The 23716-nt window shown below is 38.7% G+C and overlaps 1 protein-coding gene across 3 annotated transcripts in view; it reads right to left on the bottom strand.

The window, feature by feature from the left end:
- The window catches only part of si:ch211-26b3.4 (connector enhancer of kinase suppressor of ras 2), a 112497-nt gene that overhangs the window by 69094 nt on the left and 19687 nt on the right, over positions 1 to 23716 (bottom strand). For all 3 annotated transcript variants that reach the window (XM_041796866.1, XM_041796867.1, XM_041796868.1), the window contains exons 2-5: positions 19545 to 19708; positions 7048 to 7250; positions 4569 to 4656; positions 1037 to 1078 (exon numbers count right to left, since the gene is read on the bottom strand). In XM_041796866.1, coding sequence (XP_041652800.1) covers positions 1037 to 1078; positions 4569 to 4656; positions 7048 to 7250; positions 19545 to 19708 — 497 coding nt within the window. The remainder of the gene's footprint in view (positions 1 to 1036; positions 1079 to 4568; positions 4657 to 7047; positions 7251 to 19544; positions 19709 to 23716) is intronic.

Below are 23716 nucleotides of genomic sequence, written 5' to 3'. Positions count from 1 at the left end.
ACAAATGTATTAACCTACGTGGCTTGATTCACAGCTATCTTTGGCCCTTTAAAAACCTGCAGGAGCACAGGCGCTCCCATAGCATATCTATCTTTAACCACATTTAGAAATGTAACCAAATGAGATTGAGCAGTATTTATTTATTTATTTATTATTATTTTTTGCATATAAAACCGGAGGGGTAACACTGACATATCACACATTCAGTGTGTCCCAGCGTACTGTTTCCTTCCTTAAATATTCTTACATCTTTTGCAGAAATATAGTAAAAAGTGCACACATCAAAAACAATATAATATAATCTGGACCACCTTTCACAGCACTTCCTACTTTACATGTACATGATGCCATATGAAGATGTTTTGTCTGCATGAACCTATCACGTTGTTTTCTTGCAGGTCAAAGGTCGCACTTGTTGTTTCAACATGGTCTTCTGCAAACATGTGTATGCTCAAAAAAATCTGGCACAGTTTACAGATTTGATTGCACTACTGTATTTATAATAAACATTCTGTCCTTTTGCAAATTGAGCACAATTTCATTTTATTTTCATTTTTGCCTTCTATATTAGGTCATAAAGAGTTAAAGTGTCATATCAACTCTATTGCTCCATCAACTGTTTCACTCTTCAAATCAGGAAGTACTTTATATGTACCTTTATCCTTAGGTGGGATGGTGGGTGAAGGAGTGGTTAGGCTGGGCTTTTCCTGTATGTCCCTGTTGTGTAGTGTTTCTCTTAATGTTTTGTAATGTTTGTATTGTACTGGTTGTCTTGCAATGCTCCTGTCTTGCCTGTATCTCTGTTTGGGACCCCCTCGAAAATGAGATGATTCATCTCAAGGGGCTATTCCTTCAATGAATTTAAAATTTCACATGAACAGTTACGTCATTGTGTTTGTTCATGTCTGTTCCATCCATGACTAGTGATGACATATCAGGGCCATTTCATAGGGGGAGATTTCAACACTTCGAAAACGAGCTGTGGAATTTACCAACAAGGACATTATTGATGCCTGTACATTTGAAAGAAACTTACCACATGAAGAATCTTATTCTCTGTCTCATATACAGTGCAGTCCTGTAATAAGAGAAGATAGAAAGGAGAATAAAACATGAGATGGTTAGAGGATCCATGTGAATACTGGGACTCAGATATCTCCCTCAGAGGGAGAGGGTAATAAGAGACATTCGAGGCCAACAGAAACAGAAAAAAAACTACTTCCTCTTCAAGGTGGAACATCAACAGTCAGCATTTTAATTTAAAACTTTCCCATAATGCACTGTACATTATAATATAAGCAAACTAAAACACTGGAATGACCAGCTCTGGATGTATTCTGCTGCCTTGAGCTCCACAAGCCTCGGCAGGATTTAGAAACTACATTATTTGAACATGACAGATTGTTATTTAACGATAGCTGATAGTTAATCTATTTCTGGGAAAGCAGCCCACTGAATCCACCAGATGTGCATGGAAGCAGCTAATTCATCTGTTTGATGCATTATTGCGGGTTTTGCTGCCACCTTTGTCTGTCTTGCTGCACCCTGGCAACCACATGTTCATTTGGCCCATTGTGGCCCTACCGTGGCCCCTTTCTCCTCCCTCTCTTTTGGCCCTTGCAATAGGGGATGGGTGTTATCTACGCGGCTCCAGGACTCACTCTGGGCACACATACAAACCCACTCTGATACTCTCTAAGCAGGCTCTTAGAGGGAGGGCATGGATGGAGTCCAGGAGAGCAGACATAGTTTCCGTCCAAACAATGAGATTTCTACAATATCAGAGTGTGTATGCATGTAGGCACGGTTTTATTTTTCTAAGTATATTTGTGTGTGTAAGTGCGGTGAATCAACGTGAGAGAAAGAGCCAGAGGGGAGCAGACAGAGGGCAGGAAATGAAGAGACAAAAAGACCCCTAGTTCATTCTCCATCAGTGCCCATAAGTTAAAAACAGGATGAGTCAATGAGTGCTTTCCCTGAGGGTGTTACTGAGAGCTGCTGGTCCCAGCAGCCATGCTGCAAACAGCCTGTGGCAGTGGACACATGTTCCACTCATATCCAAATCTATAGACATGAGATATTGACGAGAGCATGTAGGTTCCACACGCTACATCCACTTCATTAGGTACACCTGTTTAACTGCTGATTGTGAAAATCTAATCAGTTTATCACATGGAAGCAACCAGTGTATTTAGACATGTAGACATGGTCAAAACGATGTGCTGAAGCTCAAACCGAGTATCTGTTCAAGGTTATCTTCTGTCCCTTTTATTCCTTTACTTATAGAACAGGACAGTGGACAAAGGCAGAAGTAGGGATAGGAGATTGGGGAGTTAACAGGTGGGACAGGAGTCACAGGTGGATTTTAACCTGGGCACGTACACAGTGGTCTGGCAGGTTTCATGTTGTTTCGGCCAAAGTCTGACCCAAACATTTAAATGTTGCAACAGAACTCCAGATTCATTAGACTGCCGTAGTTTGCTGTTGAAATAGTGGATGGTGCGTTTACACAATTGTTGCTCATTCACTTCTAGGTTAGTGTTGTTCAGCATTCAGAGATGCTCTTCCGCATTGCTCATTTGTAATGAATGCGCTATTGTTGCCATATATCTGCTCAAACCTGTATAGCCATTTTCCTCTACCAAGAACAAGGCATTTTAGCCCTGCCACTTGATATTTCCTCTATTTTGAGCCATTCTCTAGAAACGACCAGCAGTTTCTGAAATTTCAGACCAGCTTGTTTGGCACTCACAACCATATCACACCCAAAGCTGCTTCAATCTCCCTTTTCATTGAATGAGCACAATTAGCCAGCTAAATAGTTAAAGTCTCTGTGATTGGCACCAGAATTACTAATGGGTTAAACTAATTATTAATCGTGTTCTATCATTTCAGGCTCAAACTCCTGATTAAATGCTTTATCTAAACTGTACACAACAGTCCTTGAAATTGTGCTTAATGGCTACTGCCTTACCACTATGTTCTTTAATCGATGTAACAACGGTGAACTAATAGCACTGATAGCTTCTTGTCGAAACAGCATGGTTTTGCACTATTTTGATCCAGAAAATGGGGATAAAGTTCCATGTAGGCTGTGTCAGATTAGACTTGCAGAAAACTGTTGTATTGGGTAGTGATATTCAGCACAAGAATTTTAATTTGTAAAGAGGACTGCAGTCCAGTGATGCTAGCACTGCTAACTTTAGCCACATTCTATAACCAACATGATATCATTTAACAACTACTGCTTAAGTTCCATATAGGCGGTATCAGATTAGACTTGCAGAAAACGTTTGCATTGGGTAGTGATATTCAGCACAAGAATGTGGATTTTAACCTGCAAAGAGGATTGAAGACCATGGTGCTAGCACTGCTAACTTTAGCCACATTCTATAACCCACATCAGACTATTTAACAACTACTGCTGTGATGCCGTCTTCAATTAATAGTGTGCTAATTTGACTGTGGGTGTTTTCTTAACTGTAGTACAGTCAATTTAACACAGGTATAATCTGCTTTAAACTGGATATGAATTCATATGCTTAGCAACATCATTACTTCTCTATTCTGATGCTCGGTTTGAACTCTAGTATACTGTTTTGACCATGCCGACATGCCTAAATGCATTGATTGCAGCCATGAGATTTGCTGATTAGATGTTTGTGTAAATGAGTAGTTGAATGAGTAAACTATCAAAGTGGCCTGTCAATGTACAGTTTACTGATATTTAAAATTCACCTCAGTTTAGCCTTAAGTTGTAAAGTATGTCCTTTATTACAACGGTTACCAACCTTTTTTCCAAAGCCTCCCCCAACTTGTACACTGGTTCTTGAAAAAAATATCCATGTCAAACAATCCATTATTATGATGGTATATTAGGGTTACACGAAATATAAAAATATCTTTTATTTTCAAGAAAAAAATGTAAAAAAAATTCTAAAGCAAAAAATGTCATACATTTTGAAAAAAAAAAAGATTTTTTTTTTTTTACTTAAAAAGTCTTAAATGTACGTGAACCAACACTTTGAATTTTTGAGATTAAAGTTAAAAAGTTGGAAATCCAACTTTTATCAATTTGGTTACTTTTGTGACTTGTAAAATTTTGATTTTACAATGTTCAAAATTTATTAATTTAAAATCTAAATTTATTTTAGATTTTTGTGTCAAAATATGAGACTCCATAAACTATGATATTTGAGTTTTTTCTCGTATATTTACGACTTTTTGAAGTCTGACATTCTGAGTTTCCTCCTTGTAAATTTAGACTTTATAATCAAAGAAAAAATCAGTCCACTTTTGTCGCTCAGAAATTAATGGATTATCTTTCTCTTTTTGTCTTTTAGGGTGACCCTAAGACGCTGCTCTATATCATGTTTCAAATCATGATTTTCAAAAAATGCATGTTCATCTCATATGGACAACATCAGAGCAGACAGGGTGCCACCATCTCCTGAAAGCTTTTCGCCCCACCAAGGGTTACCTGGACCCCATGTTGGGGATCATAGCTTTATTAAACTGGTGTATTGGAATAGGTGAATATTGGTTAATGCGTTAGAGTGTGTATCTACCTGTTGTACAATGGTTGTTAATTCTAGGCAGAGCTGCACAATGTTGTTCTTCAGTAATGAATACTCTGTCACACTGGCAAACGGAGACCTGAAGTAGAAGAGAAAAGAAAAACAAAGAGTTCACAGCCTGACAAACAAATCCAAGACCTCAAACATGCTGAACATTTGCTGAAACTTGGACAAATGTACTGGACACAATCTCATTCAAACTTTTAATTTCATTCTTTTATGAAATGCTCCTGTCTTTGAGGAACTGCAAACTGAATAGAGTTTTCCTTAAGGCTGAAACTGTGTGTAAATTAATTTGGCTAAATCATATTTTCACAACATTGTCAAATTGTTTGCTTCATTTTGTGGAGAGGATGTAATGTTTGTGCTTTTACTTCATTTATTTGCAAACAGTGATATATAAAAGCTGCAATAGGGCAGAGAAAAGGAGTAATAAAATCTGTTGTGTGCTCCTCACAGAGCCAGGAGCAGGTGATAAAGACAAACAACAATATTTACTGTAGTATCATGGCCAGAAGGCTGTGAAACTCAGGGATCTAATGAAGCTCAACATTACTTTATTAATATTTGTTCTCAGCTGCATATGGCTCCATCAGCTGATCAAACCTCACCATAACAGCACACAACACACTCCGACATTATGAATGTTCAGAACAGTTGGCTACTATGGGCCCCTGTGTGATTAAGGAGATCAAAGATAAATTCCAACCTCATGTCCATCAGACAGTTAATTTAGCACAAAGACCGTTAGAGGGAGGAAAGCGCTGGCTGTCCTAGCGCAGTGTTTGTGCCAAGCCAAGCTTGCATACTACTTGTTGAAGCTGAATATTTAATCAACAGATGGAATTGTGGGATTTATGTTCTTTCCAAACAACAACCTCCTGTGTCAAAAAAATGAAGCCAATTTGGAAATGGCAAAAGAACTGTAGTTCCTCAAGTGTCCACTTGAGGCTGTCTGAAGAAGCACTAGAAGTCACATAAACACAGAATATATAAACGTTCATTTTTACAGCAGAAATAGGCATGTTTACAGTCTGGTTCAAAAAACATTTGGTTGAGAATACTTCATGTCTTTATATGAACACACTTGGCAGGAGGTGGATTTATTTAACCCTCTGAGCCCTAAGGTATTAACCATTTTGTCTTGCCTGGACTTATTGTCTTAAAAAGATCAAGATTTTGGTCCACAGTCAAGTTTTAAAATGCCTTTTTTCAGAACAACCTGGGCTTAACTTTCAAAAAGTTATGGAACTAAAACAACTAAAGAAAAAACAAAATGGACATTTGAACGTGAGACACAGAATAAACAATAATGACTCAGACTTTCTTTGGTCTCTTGGGGACCAAAAGATAAAGAAATAATTATTTTGTGACAAAAAGTCTTAAGAATAATCCTGTTTACCAGAAAAGTCATTGTTTTTTTATGAATTGGCCATTATTTAGAGCAGTTCGTGTCTGCAGTGACACAGAGGGCCACATCACAGGCTCTCTGACTCTCTTCATCTCCATTATGAGCTATTCAGGTCATCTCCTGCATGATCTGAGAGTAGAGACAAGCGCAGTTAGGCAAAGCATGACGTGACAACGGAACAGCCTGACATTGGTTGTCACAGCCCATGTAACAAAACTGTAGTGGATAGCATTAGCTGCTGGCGGCAGAACTTATTGAAAACAGATTAAAAATTGATTAAAAACAAGGTGTCAATATCAGAATTGCTGGTGTGGATTTAACCTTTAAATACCCTGGAGAGTCACCCACATTCCAGACTTGCTAGAAAAGCCTCTGTAAGGGCTACAAGGTATGGATAGCGCCATTAGAATGTCACAACAGTAGGCTACAGGAGGGGAAAAAAGTAGGTGGCTACGATGTATGTTTCAGAAGTTATTTAACTTTAAATAACCTGTGTCTCCTCTTGTCGTGTACATCAGTCTCAGAGGGTTAAATAACTTTACCAGTTTAGTTTTAGTAAAGATGCAAATAATGCATAATTTGGGAATGGCTGGTATAACAAAAGCCAGTATGCTGTAGCTGTTTGTCGGGAGGCTTAAGAGTCACCTCAACTTCCCCTCATAGTTTTTACGTCGACCAAAAACTAATGAGACAGTATTTCAAGTATGGCAACAACCACAAATTGAAACTTTCAGTCACCAATGCCAACCAATACTTCATATAATCACAGATCTATCTGACCCCCAGGATGAAGGCAAACAAGCAAATTTTGCACCTTTAAAAATCCACAGTATATTAAAATTAAGTTCAAAACACACCATCATCAGCCAGTATGAAATGATGTCTGTCTTACATCGGTTTTTGAAAAGAAAGGATTTGGTGCGTCATACAGAAACCGACTGGCATCATGCAATTGTAACTCTAACATACTGTGGTGGTACATCAGCATAGAATTCATCTGATTTGTTTTACTGGATTAAATTCTCAAACTCATATTACTAACTTAGATGAACACTTTACCTATCGAGCCAGGCTAGCAGGTTCTTGGCTGCTCCAATCAGATCGACCACTGAGGTGAGGAAGTCATTTGGTAACCTCCGGGATGCTCGTCCATCGTAGTGTCCACCCCTCCGCCGACCCAGGATGAAGTTCTGGAGGTTCTTAGCCGAAGCGTTGAGCTTGTGGGATAAGGTCCGGAGGTTCTCTGTCTCTAAGCCGTAGTTCTGGAAAACAGAGAAATTCTATTTAGAAGCAGAATTATAGTTTATATGTCACAACTACCCAAAAAGGATTGAACAAACGGGCCTTTTCAGGTGCCCTTTTCAGTCCGCTGTCTCTTTGATAAAAGCCCTGAAGAGAGTTAGGGTTGTATCTTAATCAATACATCCGAAGTGCATTTCTTTCTTGTTATTCAACAGAAGTTATAATGACATACACTGATCACTGATCAGTATTTGGCCACACCTGTTAATTATTAAATTCATGGTTCAGTCAGACCTGTGATGCAAACTGGGTCATTCTGAAGAGCTCAGTGACTTCAAGCTTGGTACTGTGACTGTTCATGACATTTCATCCCTGCTGGATATTACACAGTCAACTGTAAGTGATATTATTAGAGAGTGGAAGCATTTAGGAACAACAGCATCTCAGCTACAAGGTGGGAGACCACATAAAATCACAGAGCACAGTTAAGTCCAATGCCAAGTGTCAGACATAATGATGTAAAACAGTGGTTTTCAGTGGCTGGGACCCAAAAGTGGGTTGCAAAAATATGTCTACTGGGTCGCAAATCTATGTGAGGACTAAAATTGGCAAAAAGAGGATGATGTACAGAAGTCCTAAGTGGACATACACTGCATTCATCCACATTTGAGGGTCTTCCTGCAATGGCGAGTGTTTTCAGTCTTCAAGTTTTTGACTTATTTATCTCTTTTTCCCTTGATAGCAAAGCAAGTTTCCCCAAAAGTAAGGAAATATCTCAAAATCTCACCAAATTTCAATGATGTCTTGGGTCTTGCTTTTCAAATATGTTCGTGTTATTGTGCCTCTTTTTTTCAGTTGTATTCTGTTCCAATTAGGGTCCACACGGCAACATTCTTCATTAAATAAATTTGAAAGTCTGGGTAGCAGTTTCATACAAGTGGGAAGTGGTGGGTCCTGACGCCCAACCAGATAAGAAACCACTGGTTAAAAAAAAAAAAAAAAAAAAAAAAACACTGACACTGGACTGTGGAGCAGTGGAAAAATGTTCTGTGGACTGACCAATCATGCTTCTCTTCTTTGGCAGTCAGATGGGCGTGTCTGGGTTTGGCAGATGCCAGGAGAACGTCATCTGCCTGACTGCCTGACTGCATTGTGCCAATTGTGAAGTTTGGTGGAGGTGGGGTAATGATACGGGGCTGCTTATCTTAATGCTTCAGCATACCAGGCCATTCTGGACAATGCTATGCTTCCAACTTTGTGGCAACATTTTGGGGAAGTCCCTTTTCTATTTCAACATAACTGTGCCACAGTGCAAGAGGCAAGGACTATAAAGACATGGTTTGATGAGTTTGGTATGGAAGATTTTGACCGGCCCACACGGAGCCCTGACCTCAACCCCATCGAGCACCTTATAAGGATGAACTGAAACAGAGATTGCAAAACAGGCCTTTTCGTCCAACATCAGTGCCTGACCTCATAAATGCATGTATGTATGCATAAAGGGCATGTATTTGAATACAATGTCATTACAGCCTCAGTTGGTGGTCAGGCAGCTGAATTTTTTTGTCCATATGGTGTATATCCATCCTAACATTCTCTAGAAAAGTATTTAAAAAAGCCTTGCAAAACATTTTCCATGTACACAGAGAGATAACGTTAAATTATTCCTTCTGCTTCTTTCTTCTACAGATTGAACAGACCATTAGTAAAGCAAAATAGGCTATTTTAAGCAGATAAAATTAAATTTTAATGCCCTCTACTGAAAAAGTGTCTGCACAAAACAGCAACTCTCTCCACAAAACAAGAATAGTAGGTCTGTTGAGTTGTCCAGTCCTGCCCTGTGACCCCTTAAAATAACCACACACACATAAACACACAAAAACAGACCCACTGAGCCACATTGCTCAGCGTCCCTCGGCACCTGCAGTCATGTCTTGCCTGACAGAGCCTGATTCCTGCTGACACAAAGGCTGAGCACACACACATAAACACACATATGGTGAGGATGCACAGGCTCAACTAGACGGATCTATTCCTCCTCTGCCTCTAGATCTATTCTACACAGTCACGACCGCAGTGACTACAAAGGAGAGAGGGTTTCACAGTGGCAGTGGAGAGGGAGAGAGAAATGAGGGAATTGAGGAACTAAAGAGGCAGAAGACAAGAGGGAGAGAGTGAAATAGAGAGTACCCAGTGATGAATCTCACTGAAACTGGGTCATGCATACTCTGTGTGTTCTGTATAATCTTCAGTATTCTGCGTGAATGTGCTTGTACATATGAACCAAGAACATGCATGTTTGCACAGCTGTAATTAGCCTGTCCTATGATTCGATCTAAAGCTGTGCGCAGTTCTCTCCGGAGGGACGGAGCGCTGAGATGAAACGAGGGAATAATGCCCTGTGTCGGCCGTCTGAATGGGTTTGTGTGTGCGTGTGCGAATGTGGAGAGAAAGGGAATAATATGAGCAGCGTGTGCATATGTGTGCCTGTGTGTGTGTCAAATCAATACAGTAAGAGGGCAATGCCATTAGAGCAACAACCTCTCCACCTTCATGTCGATGTGGTTGCCATGGCAGCCATGTGCGGAGTGGCCTCTTCTCGATGCTGATGTTGCTACCATTGTTCACAATTCAAACAGCTCTGATGAAATGCTTACATAAAAAGGAAGACTTCCCCATTTAGTCTGTAACTTTTCAAGAGTGAAGCATCCACTATTCATGCTTCACTGTTTGGTTTTCAAAACTGGCATTGATGGACAACTTGCACCTAAATGGAGAGTCTAACCTTATCAGTTAAAGAATATTAATTGTGCATGTGTTGCTCTCAGCTTACATGTGGGCTCACTGACTCCTCTTAAGTAGGCTGATTGAATCTTTAGTTTATTGCAGCAGGTTTGCTTGTTACAAACCCAGGGTTTCCACTTGATTTTCATAAAACAGATGGGCCATTTAATTTTGAATGACTGAAACATACACTATATGGATAAAAGTACAAGTAAAGTATTGATCAGACCCGTTTCCACAGGTGTAATAAATCAAGAACTTGGCCATGCAGGCTTCATTTGCAGACATGTGTGACACTAAATGGGTCGTTCTGAACAGCCATGGGAACATGAGTTCCCATGGCCAGGCAGATTGCATGCCAGCCTTGAATCATCAAGTCCAATGCCAAGTGTTGGATGGAGAGGTACAGCGATACTGGACTGTGGAGCAGTGTCAGTTCGTCGACTAAAACTGTGACTAAAAATGTTTGTCGACAGCCTTTTTTTCCATGATGAAAACTAGACTAAGACCAACAAAAATAGATCTGTTATGACTAAAACTGACAAAAAGTAGGTTTAGTTTTCATCAAGATGACTAAAACTAGACTAAAATGTAATGTAGTTTTCTTCAGACATTCAAAATCTGTGATATTTTTGCAAATCTGTCAAAAAACAATGCATCTGTATCTCTTCTGCTGCTCAGCTGTAGAAAGCAGGGACCCCAGGTTTGGCAGAGTGCATAGAACACACTACCATGACTTCGTACTAGATTTAGGTGAGAGAAAATATGCTTGGACTAAAATGTGAGGACTTTTATGGACTAAAACTAGATTAAATTGTTTTTGAGTTTTTGTCTACTTAAACTAACTAAAACTAAAAAAGGTAGAAATTACTAAAATGGGACTAAAACTAAAAGAAATTTTGTAGCTGCCAATAGCTGGGGGGTGGGGGGAACTGATTACCCAGGCCCTAGGTAGGGAGGGGTCCTTAAGAAACTGCAATGAAGTGTGTTTTTTATTTATTACCTTCCCCAAGGAGGTTATGTGATCGGCAGGCTTTGTTAGTTTGTTTGTTAGTTTATTAGCAACATAACTCAAAAAGTTATGGACGGATTTTGATGACATTTTCAGGGAATGTCAGAAATGGCATAAGGAAGAACGATTAGATTTTAGGAGTGATCTGGATCACCGTCTGGATCCAGGAATTTTTTAAAGGATTTTTTACTAGGAGATAGGGCTACTGGCGGAGGTCTGCTCTCTCCGAGTGCTTTTCTAGTTTTTTCTTAGTAATTTGTGTCACTATTGAATCAAAAGCGACTAAATTCATTGGCCAGCACCCTTAAATTTGTATGAAATAGACTAAAATAAAATACTGGGGGGCCTCTGCTCCTCCCTTAAAAATGTCCCAGTGTATAGCCCAGCGCTGTGAAAAAATGCAACTAAATTTGATAAAACTACAGTAAAAATGTTGCTCATAAATGGGGAAGTTATGGTTCAAACATACATTAAAATGCAGATATTTGTAAAAATGACACAACATTTGTTGCTTGGCTAGCTGGTCGAGGGGGCCCCTGGGTAATATTCTTTCTGGGGCCCCTAAATCTCTAGCTAAGCCCCTCTGTGAAGTAACGAATCATGCTTATCTGTTTGGCAGTCAGATGGGTGAGTCTGGGTTTTGCAGATGCCAGGAGAATGTCACCTGCCTGACTGCGCTGTGCCAACTGTGAAGTTTGGTGGAGTAGGGGTAGTGGTACAGGGCTGTTTTAAGGTTTGGGCTCTGCCTCTTAACTCCAGTGAAGGCCAATCTGAATGCTCCAGCATACCAGGGGCACAAATTCCCACAGAAACACTCCAAAATCTTGTGGATAGTTGTCCATAAAGCGTGGAGGCTGTTATAGCTGCATTGCATATTAAAGTGCATGTATTGGAATACAATGTTATTACAGTCTGTTGATGCAGTGGTCAGGCGGCCATATACTTTTGTCCATATAGTGCCGATATTGGCCATCAGAATCAGAAAAAAGAAATAAAAGAGCATCAGCATAGTCCTGTCTAGGGGCAAACTGAAACATAACATTCCACATTCATTATGCTTTCCTATAAGAAACATCTAAGGATTCCTGCTTAATTAGCATTAATGTTCAAATATAGATGAAAAGGACTCTGAATATAAATTATGGCCAACTATTTAATAACTTTTACATAACCAGGAGGATTTTAAGATCCAGTTTGAGTCAGACAGCACAGCACTTAACAGAAACCAACACAGAAAGCTGACTAATCTGCATGAGAGGACGAGATGACAGCATGAATCACTTTCTCTGAACAAAAACAGAACAAAAGCAGAATGGGATGGATTCCAACTATAATAAAAGACCTGCTTTTTATTATGGAACAGGTCATGATATTTTGAGTGTCACAGCTGTTTAAGACGTGAGTGTATTGTAAGATGGTTTCATGTAGAGGCCTGGCTGTTTGAATGGCTTTTTCCTTAAGGTGCTCTGTTTAAATATCCTAAAGTCAGATTGAGAACCTCAGTTTTCATAGATTTGTATATGACTGTCTATGATTTTAACCCTAACAAACTATTGAGCTGCATAGGATAAACTACAACTACTTTAAATTAAACTGTAATTGAACGTTAATTGTAGTGGTAATGAAGAAGAAAGGGCAGGAATATAAATCAGTGCTGTTTGATTCATTGAAAATAAGCCAGGTGATATAGACCAAAAGACATATCTTAATATTTTTTTAGTAAAATGGTGATACACAATGTATAGGTGCATCCAAAAAAAAAAGAAAAAAAAATGAACTTAATGTAAATGTTAATTTTTTTCCTGTGATTTACTGCAGAAAGTAAATTTTCCATGGAAACAAAATAAGAAACTTTATATTTTGAATCTAAAAAATTTTGCCAGAAGGTGTCTCCATCAGCTGCTCGATCTTGGCCGAAGCCATAATCATTATGATTTGGATTGATATTGAGATCATGATAATTGTATATTTGTTTATGAATTTCAAATGCTTTAATAAATGTGTGTTACAGCTTTGTAACAAATTTATTTTGCATTGCTCCACGTCTGACGTCTTACCACTTAGGGGTCCATTTCATCATCTGCTATTTTTGTCACATGATAGCATGAAAACAAAGCCACATTTTGCTTTGCAATCTTTTAGTTTGAAAAGAGCGATTTTTAAGCTTTCTTTTTGTTTTGTTTTTTATATCAACAGGCCAAGTAAAACAGGGAATATGATCTTTTGAATATGATATAAAAGTTAATTTAACATACAGGGGACAGTGGGCCATACTGTGCAGGAGTGGAATGGATTTTTTTTCATAATTTCAGCATTCTGTAATTTCTTTTTTAAAAATGACATTATATTGTTTTAAATAACATTTTTTGAAATTCAATTGTTGGGGTTTTGTGTTCTTTGGAGGTCCTAAAGTAAATTAAACAAAAAAAAACTATAGTTTTCATCTCATAAAGTTAAGGTAATGCAGAAAAAATGATACCAAACATGAGCATGGCATATTTTCTGAGTGGTTGACAGTGTCAAAAGAAAAGTGGCAAAATAAGGCAGTGGTTCCCAACCTTTTATCCTTTGAGTTTCCCCTACTTATATCTAAGAAAACTTGAGCCCCCTCAGGACCAACAAGAAAGAAAGAAAAAAAAATGTGATACTCGGTTGCTAAAATTAACAGAAATTTCAATCATTTTTTTGAGTAAATCCAAACAAAGTCAACCTTGCAGAGCAGATGGGTACGCCTGTTTCTGTTTCTCACTGGCAAATCCATCTTGCAAAGCTCCTGTCTGAACCGTTTGGGCCTGGTTAGAAGGTGACAGGACCAATCAGTGATGACTGTTGTACTTTCGGGCACGTAAGCAAGCAGCAACAACAGGCTGGTGCAATTATGGCGGAAGACATTTGCGTGGATGCTACTAGAGCGGCAGTTTTATCAGAACTTGACGACATTTCTTCATTAAAAGAAGAACAAAGAACAGCAGTGAGTTTTTTTCTTTTTAAAAATGACAAAAGTCGTGTACTGACATGTCTACAGTCACCATGGTCCACGTAATGCAGTTCTCTATGGAGTTTACTCCTCAGTAGCGGCTACGTCAGGTGTTTTGTTGCTCTAATTGGCCCGCAAAGGTGTGACAGACAGAACGTTTACCTAATCACCCTCCGTGTTTTTTCTCAAAGGCTCTGCCCTTTCCCAAACACTGTCTATGAGAGGTTTACCAGATGGATGTCAGGTTAAACAAGTAACCCTAAACACAAATTATTTTACCCAAAAACCATTATGAATTGTTTTTATGTGGTATACCATGATTTCTGTTAATAATTGCAAATCTAATTTTAACAACCTCAGGGCAGACAGAGCCTCGTGCCCCCCCTTAGTTCTCTGGTGCCCCCTTAAGGGGGTCCCGGACCCCAGGTTGGGAACCAAGGCTGTAAGGATTAAAGCCAAAGCAGTTCCATGTGACTGAGGACTGTTTACTGTTTTTGTGAACCTGTGGCTGCCTCTCTGTCATCTTCTGCTGCTCTCTCACTCTTCTAACTCTGCTCCTCACTTAAATTAGATAGAGAGCTGTTCTGTAAAGGACAGAAGGGTGTGCTTTAGCCATCACGCATAGCAGAACCTATGGACAAAATCATGTTTTTAATCATTGTGGGGAATTAAAGGCGAAATTGAAACTGAAATGAATTAGCCAGAACTAGCTAATGCAATATGAGGATCATTAGCATGGCAATGTTTTAGGGCCTTTTAGAGCTTAAGAGAAGTCCTGAAACAGAGCCTCAGTGGACACTGCAAGGACTTATTAGATGTAAAAAAAAAACAAAAAACAAAAAAAAACAACAACAACCTTTCTCAGTCAATTCCAATGGTGTGTTTGAAAGATTAAAAAGTGTCAGAAAAATGAATTTGTCTATGCCTACAAACAGTACGTCGATGGCATTTTACATGTCTTTTAATTCAGGTTTTGGGATGAGCAATACTTTACACTTCCATTATGCCCTTTCCTCTGCACATTCTGCTGAAAATTCCCCAAACCCCCAGAAACCTACTTAGCATAGATGCTGGGGGCAAAAATTCGATTGCATAGACATAAAAGAAGGGACTTTCCACATTTACAGGCAGACTGAAAGCCCAGTCAGCTCTTGGAACTCGCATTGATCCCGGGCCATAGAAGCTTCCCATTTGAACTGCAGAGAGACCAGAAAGGCATAATGGTGGAGCCAAGGGAGCAGGCTTTTACCTTCTATATGATGACTATTATTGCTGACTACAGTGAATCATCCTACACTATCCAAATATTCACAGTGTCTGCAGGTTTAATACAGCTGCACTTCTTTGTTGTCTGGAGAGTACAATTAATGAGAGGACAGCTGAGATTTGCTTTTCCCTCAGGCAACTTTAAAGTATAATTCAGTTATTATAACTTCAGCCTCATTTTAGAAGTTTGTGCAATCTCGTCTATTGATCAGGAAAACATTTTACTCAACTAAATAGTTGGAAAGGTTTCAGAACAATGCAATTTTGCAACAGCAAAGTTTAAGGAAGCAAAAATTTGCAGTTTTAAACCAGCCTGAGTCAGTTTACCCCAAAAAAATGCACTCATCCCTTTTTGCACTTTGCACCTTGATTTTCTCTTTCAAAATCTAAGAAATCGTACTTTAAAGATCTCAGAGTTTTGGCTTATTGCATCAACCCTAGAATTTAAAAACATGCCTCAAAAACCTCATGGACAGGACTTCCTTACAGCTGAAACATTTTACAGTCTATGCTACTTTTGCAGATTTTACTATTCATTTTCATGTTATAACCATCCAAGATATATTACCTTGAGATACTTGAGAGTGAAACGATGTTGTATAGAAGACAAAAATAAATATTATATCAACCTCATTTGAAGAAAAACTTTTTACAATTTGCAATTTCAGGTAAAGAACTACACTACTCACAATCCTGGAGTGAAATTATTTTTTCAAAACCACAGAGTAAAAACTGGAATGTTGATATTTCAGTGTTAAGTTGATTTTAACTCTACAAGTGTAATTCTAACTCCAGAATGAAATGACCTTCAGTGTTGGTTTTATTTGATAGTGTTATTCCACCCAACTCTGTAGAGAGTCAACTGATCAAAGCACCACCTGCATACGTTGGCAGAGTTTTCCCATGATGCACTTGGGCAGATGGTTTACATTTTATATTGTGTTGTAGTTTTCCAAGTTAAAAACTTTTGCATCTTTTGAGGAATTGTACAATGAGTGAGTGACTCCCTGTCCATGCAGCATGAAGGTTTGATATAAAACACATCCGATTAGTAAAGCAAATTATCAAACAAGCAAATCACAATCCGGAGATTTTTAGCATTGCTTTGAATTATTAAATTTTTAGATGAACAACTCAATACTACCCCCAGAGAAAAGAATACTAATGCTAATAATAATTAAAAATAAACTTAAATGTGTCCGAAATGTTAAAATTGAACACTTTCAGAGAACTGGGACCTGTGGTAACTATATAAAATCAGCAACCCTGTTCAATCTAACTCTGTGGAGGTTGAATTAACTCTGATGGTTTTGCAGTTGAGAGGTGATTTGTTATAACAGAAGAGTAAATGATCAACACTACTGAGAGTAATTTTCACACTCTTTAGCATTGATAAACCTGTAGTGTTAAGTTTTAACAACACACCACAGTGAAAATGTTAAAATTGTACTCTTTTTGGAGTTTTTTCAACTCTAAAATGTAATAAAAAAATATAAGGTAAAATAAGGGAATTTTTGTACATTTTCACCCCCTTTAAAGTCACTGACTTAATTCAGCAGAGGTCCAGTCAACTGGTGCCAGTAGTCTCACAATTAGTGACTGCAGTGAATGTGCCAAAAGTGATTGTAGTATAAAGACGCCTGTGTCTGAAAGGTCCAGTCACTGGCTACCATTACACCATGAAGACAAAAGAACACTCCAAGCAACTCAAGGAAAGGTTATTGAAAAGTATAAGCCAGGGGATAGATACAAAAAAAATCCCAAGGCACTGAGCAGGGATGGACCCTGATGTTTAGACTCAGGTGCCAGGCTAGGGCACCTGAGGAGATGGCATGAGATCTGTGCACACATACAATCAACTGTCGCCTGCATATCTACTTTTAACATTAACATATTTAAAATATGTAATGGTACGCTATAATTTTTATTTTGAAAACCTGCTACCAAATGCATCAGATATGCATCAGATATGCATCCAGATCAACCAATAGAAAAATTCAGTTGCAGTTGTTGTTGTGCATATTTCTAATACAATATGTAGAATTAAAATACGTTGTACTTAGATGCTGATATTTGGACTGATTGATTCAAATGTATATTTCAAACATGTAAAAATACTATTCGCTGCAATAACATTAGTAAAAAATTGAATAATTGTACGTGAGGGGCATCTAGAATTGTAAATCTGAGACTTTTTCTGATTTTATGGATGAACCGAACCTGTACTACGAAGCATTACACCCTTAGTAGTTACTCTGTAAACCTTTCCAATTGCCTCACATTTAATTCTTGGATGCTTATTTATTTATTTAGAAAAACAACCAACATTATCAAAATAATTAGCTTGGTGATTGTTTTACTGATAAAAGTAATGATAGCTTTGGCTCAAAAACCCATGCATGCTTGTTGGAGGGGTTATGTATAAAGTATGGAATTAGAAATGAGAGGGAGAATACGCCCAAACTAAAACATTATTCATCATGACTATATAGAATGCAGTTTCACATTCGTGTGTCTGGTGTGAGCACATGTGTGTCCAGTTCCAGGACGTATAGTGACTGCCGCTCTGGGACACTCATTCCCATGCTGGAACGTTTGAATGAAAAGAGAAGCTGATTAACACACACACACACATGTGTGTGTCTACACACTCTCATACACAGTCACACATTTAAACAGCCCTAACTAATCCAGCCATGTGTGCCTGGGAGATAAGGTGCATCCTGCATACTCTTTCTACATACTCTCTCTCACTTCATTTCTCTCTTTCCTCCAATTCTCATTTCCTCTCTCGCTCTCGCTCTCTCCCTCACTCTGGTTTTTGGGAGAGTAGCACCTAATTCCCCCTAATTCCCTAATCCTGAGCAGGGCCACTGCACAGACAGTCAGCAGTGACCGAAGAAGCACACACAAAGTAGGGACAAAATGACTTTTCTAGTCATTTCTTAAGTCAACATCAATAACTGGTGGGGAAATAAACAGGCACAAATATATAAAACTATCTACCTGTGAAAATTCCCTTGCAGCTACATGAAAGAAAACTATTCTTAGAATTCTCGCAAACCCAGCAGGTTTTTCTTAAATGTTATTACTCTTTACATCAGGCCCACATGTAAAAGTTATTTCTAACCACCGAGGGTTGAAAAGGGCAAATGCTGGGGCTGCATACTATGATAGCTGAGTTTTGGAAACTAAATATTATTTTGAGACATGTAATCATGATCCAGAATACTTAATCCATTTAAATACATAGGTTTTTATACTGAAAGTCTTTACCTGTTATAAAGTTTCAATGCCGTATTATAAACCCTTTTTTTGTTTTTGGACTGGCATGTTGTAATATTCTAATATTTTAAGATACTGGTTTTTATTTTGGTGAGCTTTAAGCTGTAATCATCAAGTCTGAAACAAAAGATTTCTTGAAATATTTTACTTTCTAAGAGATAAATCTAGAATATATGGAAATTTTACTGTTTAAAGTAAATCCCCGTAAAGCATAACACATGGTATTTAACTTTTTAGTTGCACCTGTATATCAAGATATGATTTCTGGTCCATATCACCCAGTCCAAGTTGATGTTAACTTCTATTAATTTTGACCAGAATAGACTGTTAGCAGCTTAATTAGCATCTCTGTTAATGGATTAATAGCTAACAGGTAAATCTTTGACTGACTGTGCCCACCTCTGCTTGATAGTTTTACCCGTAAAAACGTCTAATTTCTCAGAGATTATCATAACACTTTTATTAGAAAAGAAACTGTCCAAATGAAATGGTCTAAACTAAACCCTAACAATGATTCAGCTCAGTTGAAGAGCACAGTACCCACTCTGTTAGAATCTGTGCACATTGAAATGATGTGTCTCAGTCAAAATGATAAACTGAGGCTGAGTGTTCTGTTTAGATTCCAAAAGCTTAGTTTGATTATATAATTAACATTAATTTATTATACTCACTTTTAAGTAGCTGCATTAGAGTTAAAATGAAATACTGAGCTTTAAAAATGTATTTAAATTCCAGAGTGTGGATGGGAAAAAAGGAAATAATTTTATTTCCCATCCTTAATGTCCCTAAACTGCTAAAAGAAATGCAAATAAATTCACATTCTTTTATGCTCCCATTACTGTCAAATATCACTCAAACAGATTGGGCAGTAAGTTAAACTAAATACTTTAGTGGCTTAATCCTTTAAACCGTATCAAACCACATCACCCTCCTCCAAGAGGCTGATTCAACTGAAGTGATAGCTTCTGTTAGTGACAGCGGCTGACTGACCAGAGCACAGAGGAGGTCGACAGCTTCCAGGATGAGCTCCTGATGTCCTATTCTGGTGACACCCAGCTCCTCCAGCTCCTGATGGGTGATGTGCAGCAGCTGCTCTCCCCCCATCTGCTCCCGCTCGAAACTCTTCACGTACTGCTGGAGACAGTCGTCCAGACCTAAGGCGAGCACAGACACACAAAGGTTAGAGGGCTTTTCTACTATCAGTGTACAATCAGTTTTTTAATTCGATTTTATTCTAAGAGCAGTTTGTGTTTCAGAGAGGCTTTTGGACCTCTAAAAAAAGGTAAGACATGTCTACCATTGGCTGTCGGAAGTAGAAAGGTAGGTTTTGATTCGTCTGATTGGAACCTGAATCCAATTAAATGCCACACAAATTTAGTGGAGATACATGAAATATGAAAACTGGGGCTAAAGCCAATGTACATTTAGTATTTAGTCAATGCTGATACCACTGTAAATCCGTCTTGAAAAGCTCAAATCCACAACTTTTGAGGCAGGTCGGAAAACAGACCAGACAAATCAGTGTCATTTGAGGAGGGGCGTTAGCTACAGACAGGGTTTAGTTGTACTGGAAGCTGATAGCAATAGCTACTGTCGGTGTAGCGTTTAGCTCAGATGTAGTTATTGCATAGAGGCAGTTTTATCAGAAGTGGACAACACTTTTTATCAAATAAAGAGAAAAGAAGAGCATTGAAAACTTTTTTATGACAGAAAAGGTAAACACACACAGAAAGCCATTAGCTTAGAGGTAGCTGTAATAGTATCAGTTTTAACAGAACTGGACCACATTTTCTTATTAAGCAAGAGCAAAGAGCGACGCCAAAAGCCTGTATAAACAGAGAGGATGTTTTCCACGTCTCCCAATAAGCTTCAGCGTGAAATTTAGCCAATGATAAGCTCTGCTCTTCACTATGGCAGTGCTAGCCTGGATAGCTGAGATTGGCACTACAGCTGTGCATGCCCTCTACCTTGTTTTGGCCCGTCGCTCTGATTGGAGTGTGAAAGACATAACGTTCATCCAATCACCTTCTGAGAATTTTTTCAAAAGTCCTGCCCTTCCTAAACACTTTCTACGGGAGGATTCCCGGATGAATGAGAAATATATCCATGCAATGAATATATGAAACAGTCTATCTTGCATGCCAGATTAGTAAAAGTATAGCACCAATTTTATCAGAACTGGACCAGTTCTTTATTAAATAAAGAGTAAATAACAGCACTGTAAGTGTTTCATGACAGAAAAGATGTTTTTTCTCTTCTACCAACTTGCCTTGGCATGATTTAGGGGGAGTTACAGGCAGTAGCTGTACTGTAAGCCGGTATATGCAACGGTTTCTGCCGGTGTGGCGATTAGCTTAGATGGAGTTATACTGTAGCATCAGATTTTTCAGAACTGGGCCACATTTCTGTATACAGTGGTGCAGTGATGACTATTTTGAATGCAAATCAAAGAGGTTAGCGTCACATGAGTGTCCTCGGCGGCGAGGATTTTTGGATAATTGCTGAAAATATGATGTGTCCAATCAAAATTTATGAAACTTGGATGTTTTGTTCATAAAGATAATCTTCGTGAATTAATAATATAAGTATCATACTTGTTTCGTAAACATAATTGATGACAGTAAAAAGCTAATGTCATGCTTTATTGAACTACAACACTGTCGACTCTCACTTGCATCACTCGGTGTGTCGGATGGACACAAGTGAGAGGGCAGGCTCAGCTGCTCCCCTCGGCGTGATGCCGAGGGGAGTCGCTGAGCCTGCCCTGTAGTCCTGGTTAGCTGCCCTTTAACAACAGCCTTTATTAAGGTGTGAAAACATATAAAATTCAAAAGAGGGGCACTTCACATGCATTGATTGTTGTACCAGAGACCTTATTACAGGCACTTAACCAAAAACTCTGTCAAAAATCCCACAGACATCCAGATGAGGGAACAGGGAGTGGTACGATGCAAGCTCACTTCTGCATTTTAGGACTCATTCCTACACCACTCTATTAAAACAAGAGCAAAGAGCAACAGTGCACTGTTAATTTTGGCAGTTTAAACTAAGACTATGATTTTAGTCTTACTCTTAAGATGAACTGTCTTTTAGTTTTAGTCGCATTTAAGTCATTTCTACCCTTTTTAGCTTTTGTCTAGTTTTAGTCCATGAAAAGTCCTCACATTTTAATCTTTACTTTTAGTCCAAGCATTTATTCTCTTGCCTAAATCTGGTACCAAATCATGGCACTGTATTCTATACACTCTGCCAAACCAGGGGTCCTTTCTTTCTACAGCTGGTAGGCAGAATAGCTACAGATGCATTGTTTTTTTGACAGATTTACCCACAGTGGAGAAATATCACAGATTTTGTGTGTCCAATGAAAACTATATTACATTTTAGTCGAGTTTTAGCCATCTTGACAAAAAAACAAACTTTCTCTTTGTCAGTTTTAGTCACCACAGATCTATTTTTGTTAGTCTTAGTCTAGTTTTTGTCATGGAAAAAAGGCTGTTGACAAACATTTTTAGTCATAGTTTTAGGTGACAAAATTAACACTGCCACAATGAACGTTTTTTTTTTTTTTTTTGCGTAGAAGATGTTTTTGCACTTCTCTCTACCGGCCTCAGCATGAGTTTTATCCACCAACAAGCTCCTTGCCTCATAAACTACAATAGCACTTCCTCACTTTATTAACAGAGCTTCTAATGTGTACTACCTCATTCTGTTTTGTCGCTCCGATTGGCCTGTCATGAATCTGAGTGACAGAATGTGCGTCCAATCACATTCTGAGAATTTTTTGAAAAGTTATGCCCTTTGCAAATGCTTTGTATGGGAGGTTTCCTAGATGAATGGGTATCTATCCTATGAAATGTTGAACAGTCTATCTGGCGTGTCAGGCTAGACTTCTTTTGCCAAATATAGAAACTTATCTGTGGATCAGACGAGTTTCTATATTCAACAGTTATGCATTCCAGATGCCAGCATTAAAATGACTGGATAAACATTGGCTGCTAATATCTGCATATGCCATATTATATGCTTGTCTCTTAGATACAGGGCTGATATCGGCTGTTACCGATGTTAAACAGAGGCTCTGGTGCATCTTTAGTATTCTTGTTTTTTTTATAATAAAAACACTTTTTACAGGCAGAAGTTTCCTTGATGCTTAACTGGCAAATGTCACTTGAAAAAGATACTGTAGCTGTTGGTTTGGCTGTCCAGTATCTTACACACCATGCAATAATAAGAGTTCCTTTGAAGTTGCTGCTTTTTTGCACACAAAAGAAGAAAGAATGCTAGTTTTAGTGTTTTGAGACTTTGATGGAAAAAGTGAATTTCATGCACATTGTGAGTGATTAAGGGTGTGTCCATGATCTGCCTAGAAAGATGTGAGTAACATATTGACGTCTGCCTCTCTGCTGTAAAGCTGCAGCTGCCTGCCATGCAGAGGGCCAATCAGTTGCACATAGACGTGGTGGGTCCGGGATACTATTGATCAGAACCAGCCTCAGGCTTTGAACCAAACAAAGTCAGCAGAAAGCGCACCTCCCCACAGACCTAATGAACAAGGCTGCTCCAAAATGAGCACACACGGAGCAAAAACGCATGAGGAGGAAGTAAATCTATAAACACAAACACACACATGGAACCAAGGCGAAACACAAACAGCTACACTCTTTGTCTCCTTGTGAACACACTCCTTAACACAATCGCACAAATACAATTACAACTGCTGTTGTTATTCAGGGTCTCGACGCCTCTGCGGAGGCATGCTGTTGAAGCCGAGCGGAGCTGTGAGGAAAACACTGATGCCCAAGGGAAGTGATGCTGACAGAGAGCAGACAGTGTGGTAGCACCTTAACACAGTCATCACACACACACTTGCTGCAAAGAATGAGCAAGAGGCATCCCGCTCTTGATATACCATGGGAGACATCACACAAAATGTAAGTGTACTGTTGCTCTGAGTGACACTGACAAACAATCCTGCCACGTAAAGCACACAAGAGCAATTCTAGTCTGACACTTCAGTAAGAGGCTGTGCTCTGTGGTAGATGTGAAAATTATTTAATAGAATATATTCCATCAGGACAAACATTCATATTCATGTTAGAATGTCTTCACAGAAAATAAAACACTGTTATCTCACCAAATACAGCAGCAATAAGTATGCGAAT

This window comes from Cheilinus undulatus, linkage group 10, assembly GCF_018320785.1.
Source record: "Cheilinus undulatus linkage group 10, ASM1832078v1, whole genome shotgun sequence".
NCBI classification, from domain to species: domain Eukaryota; kingdom Metazoa; phylum Chordata; class Actinopteri; order Labriformes; family Labridae; genus Cheilinus; species Cheilinus undulatus.
Note: the sequence above shows the minus strand (reverse complement) of the source record. Positions and strands in the feature narration are given on the sequence as shown.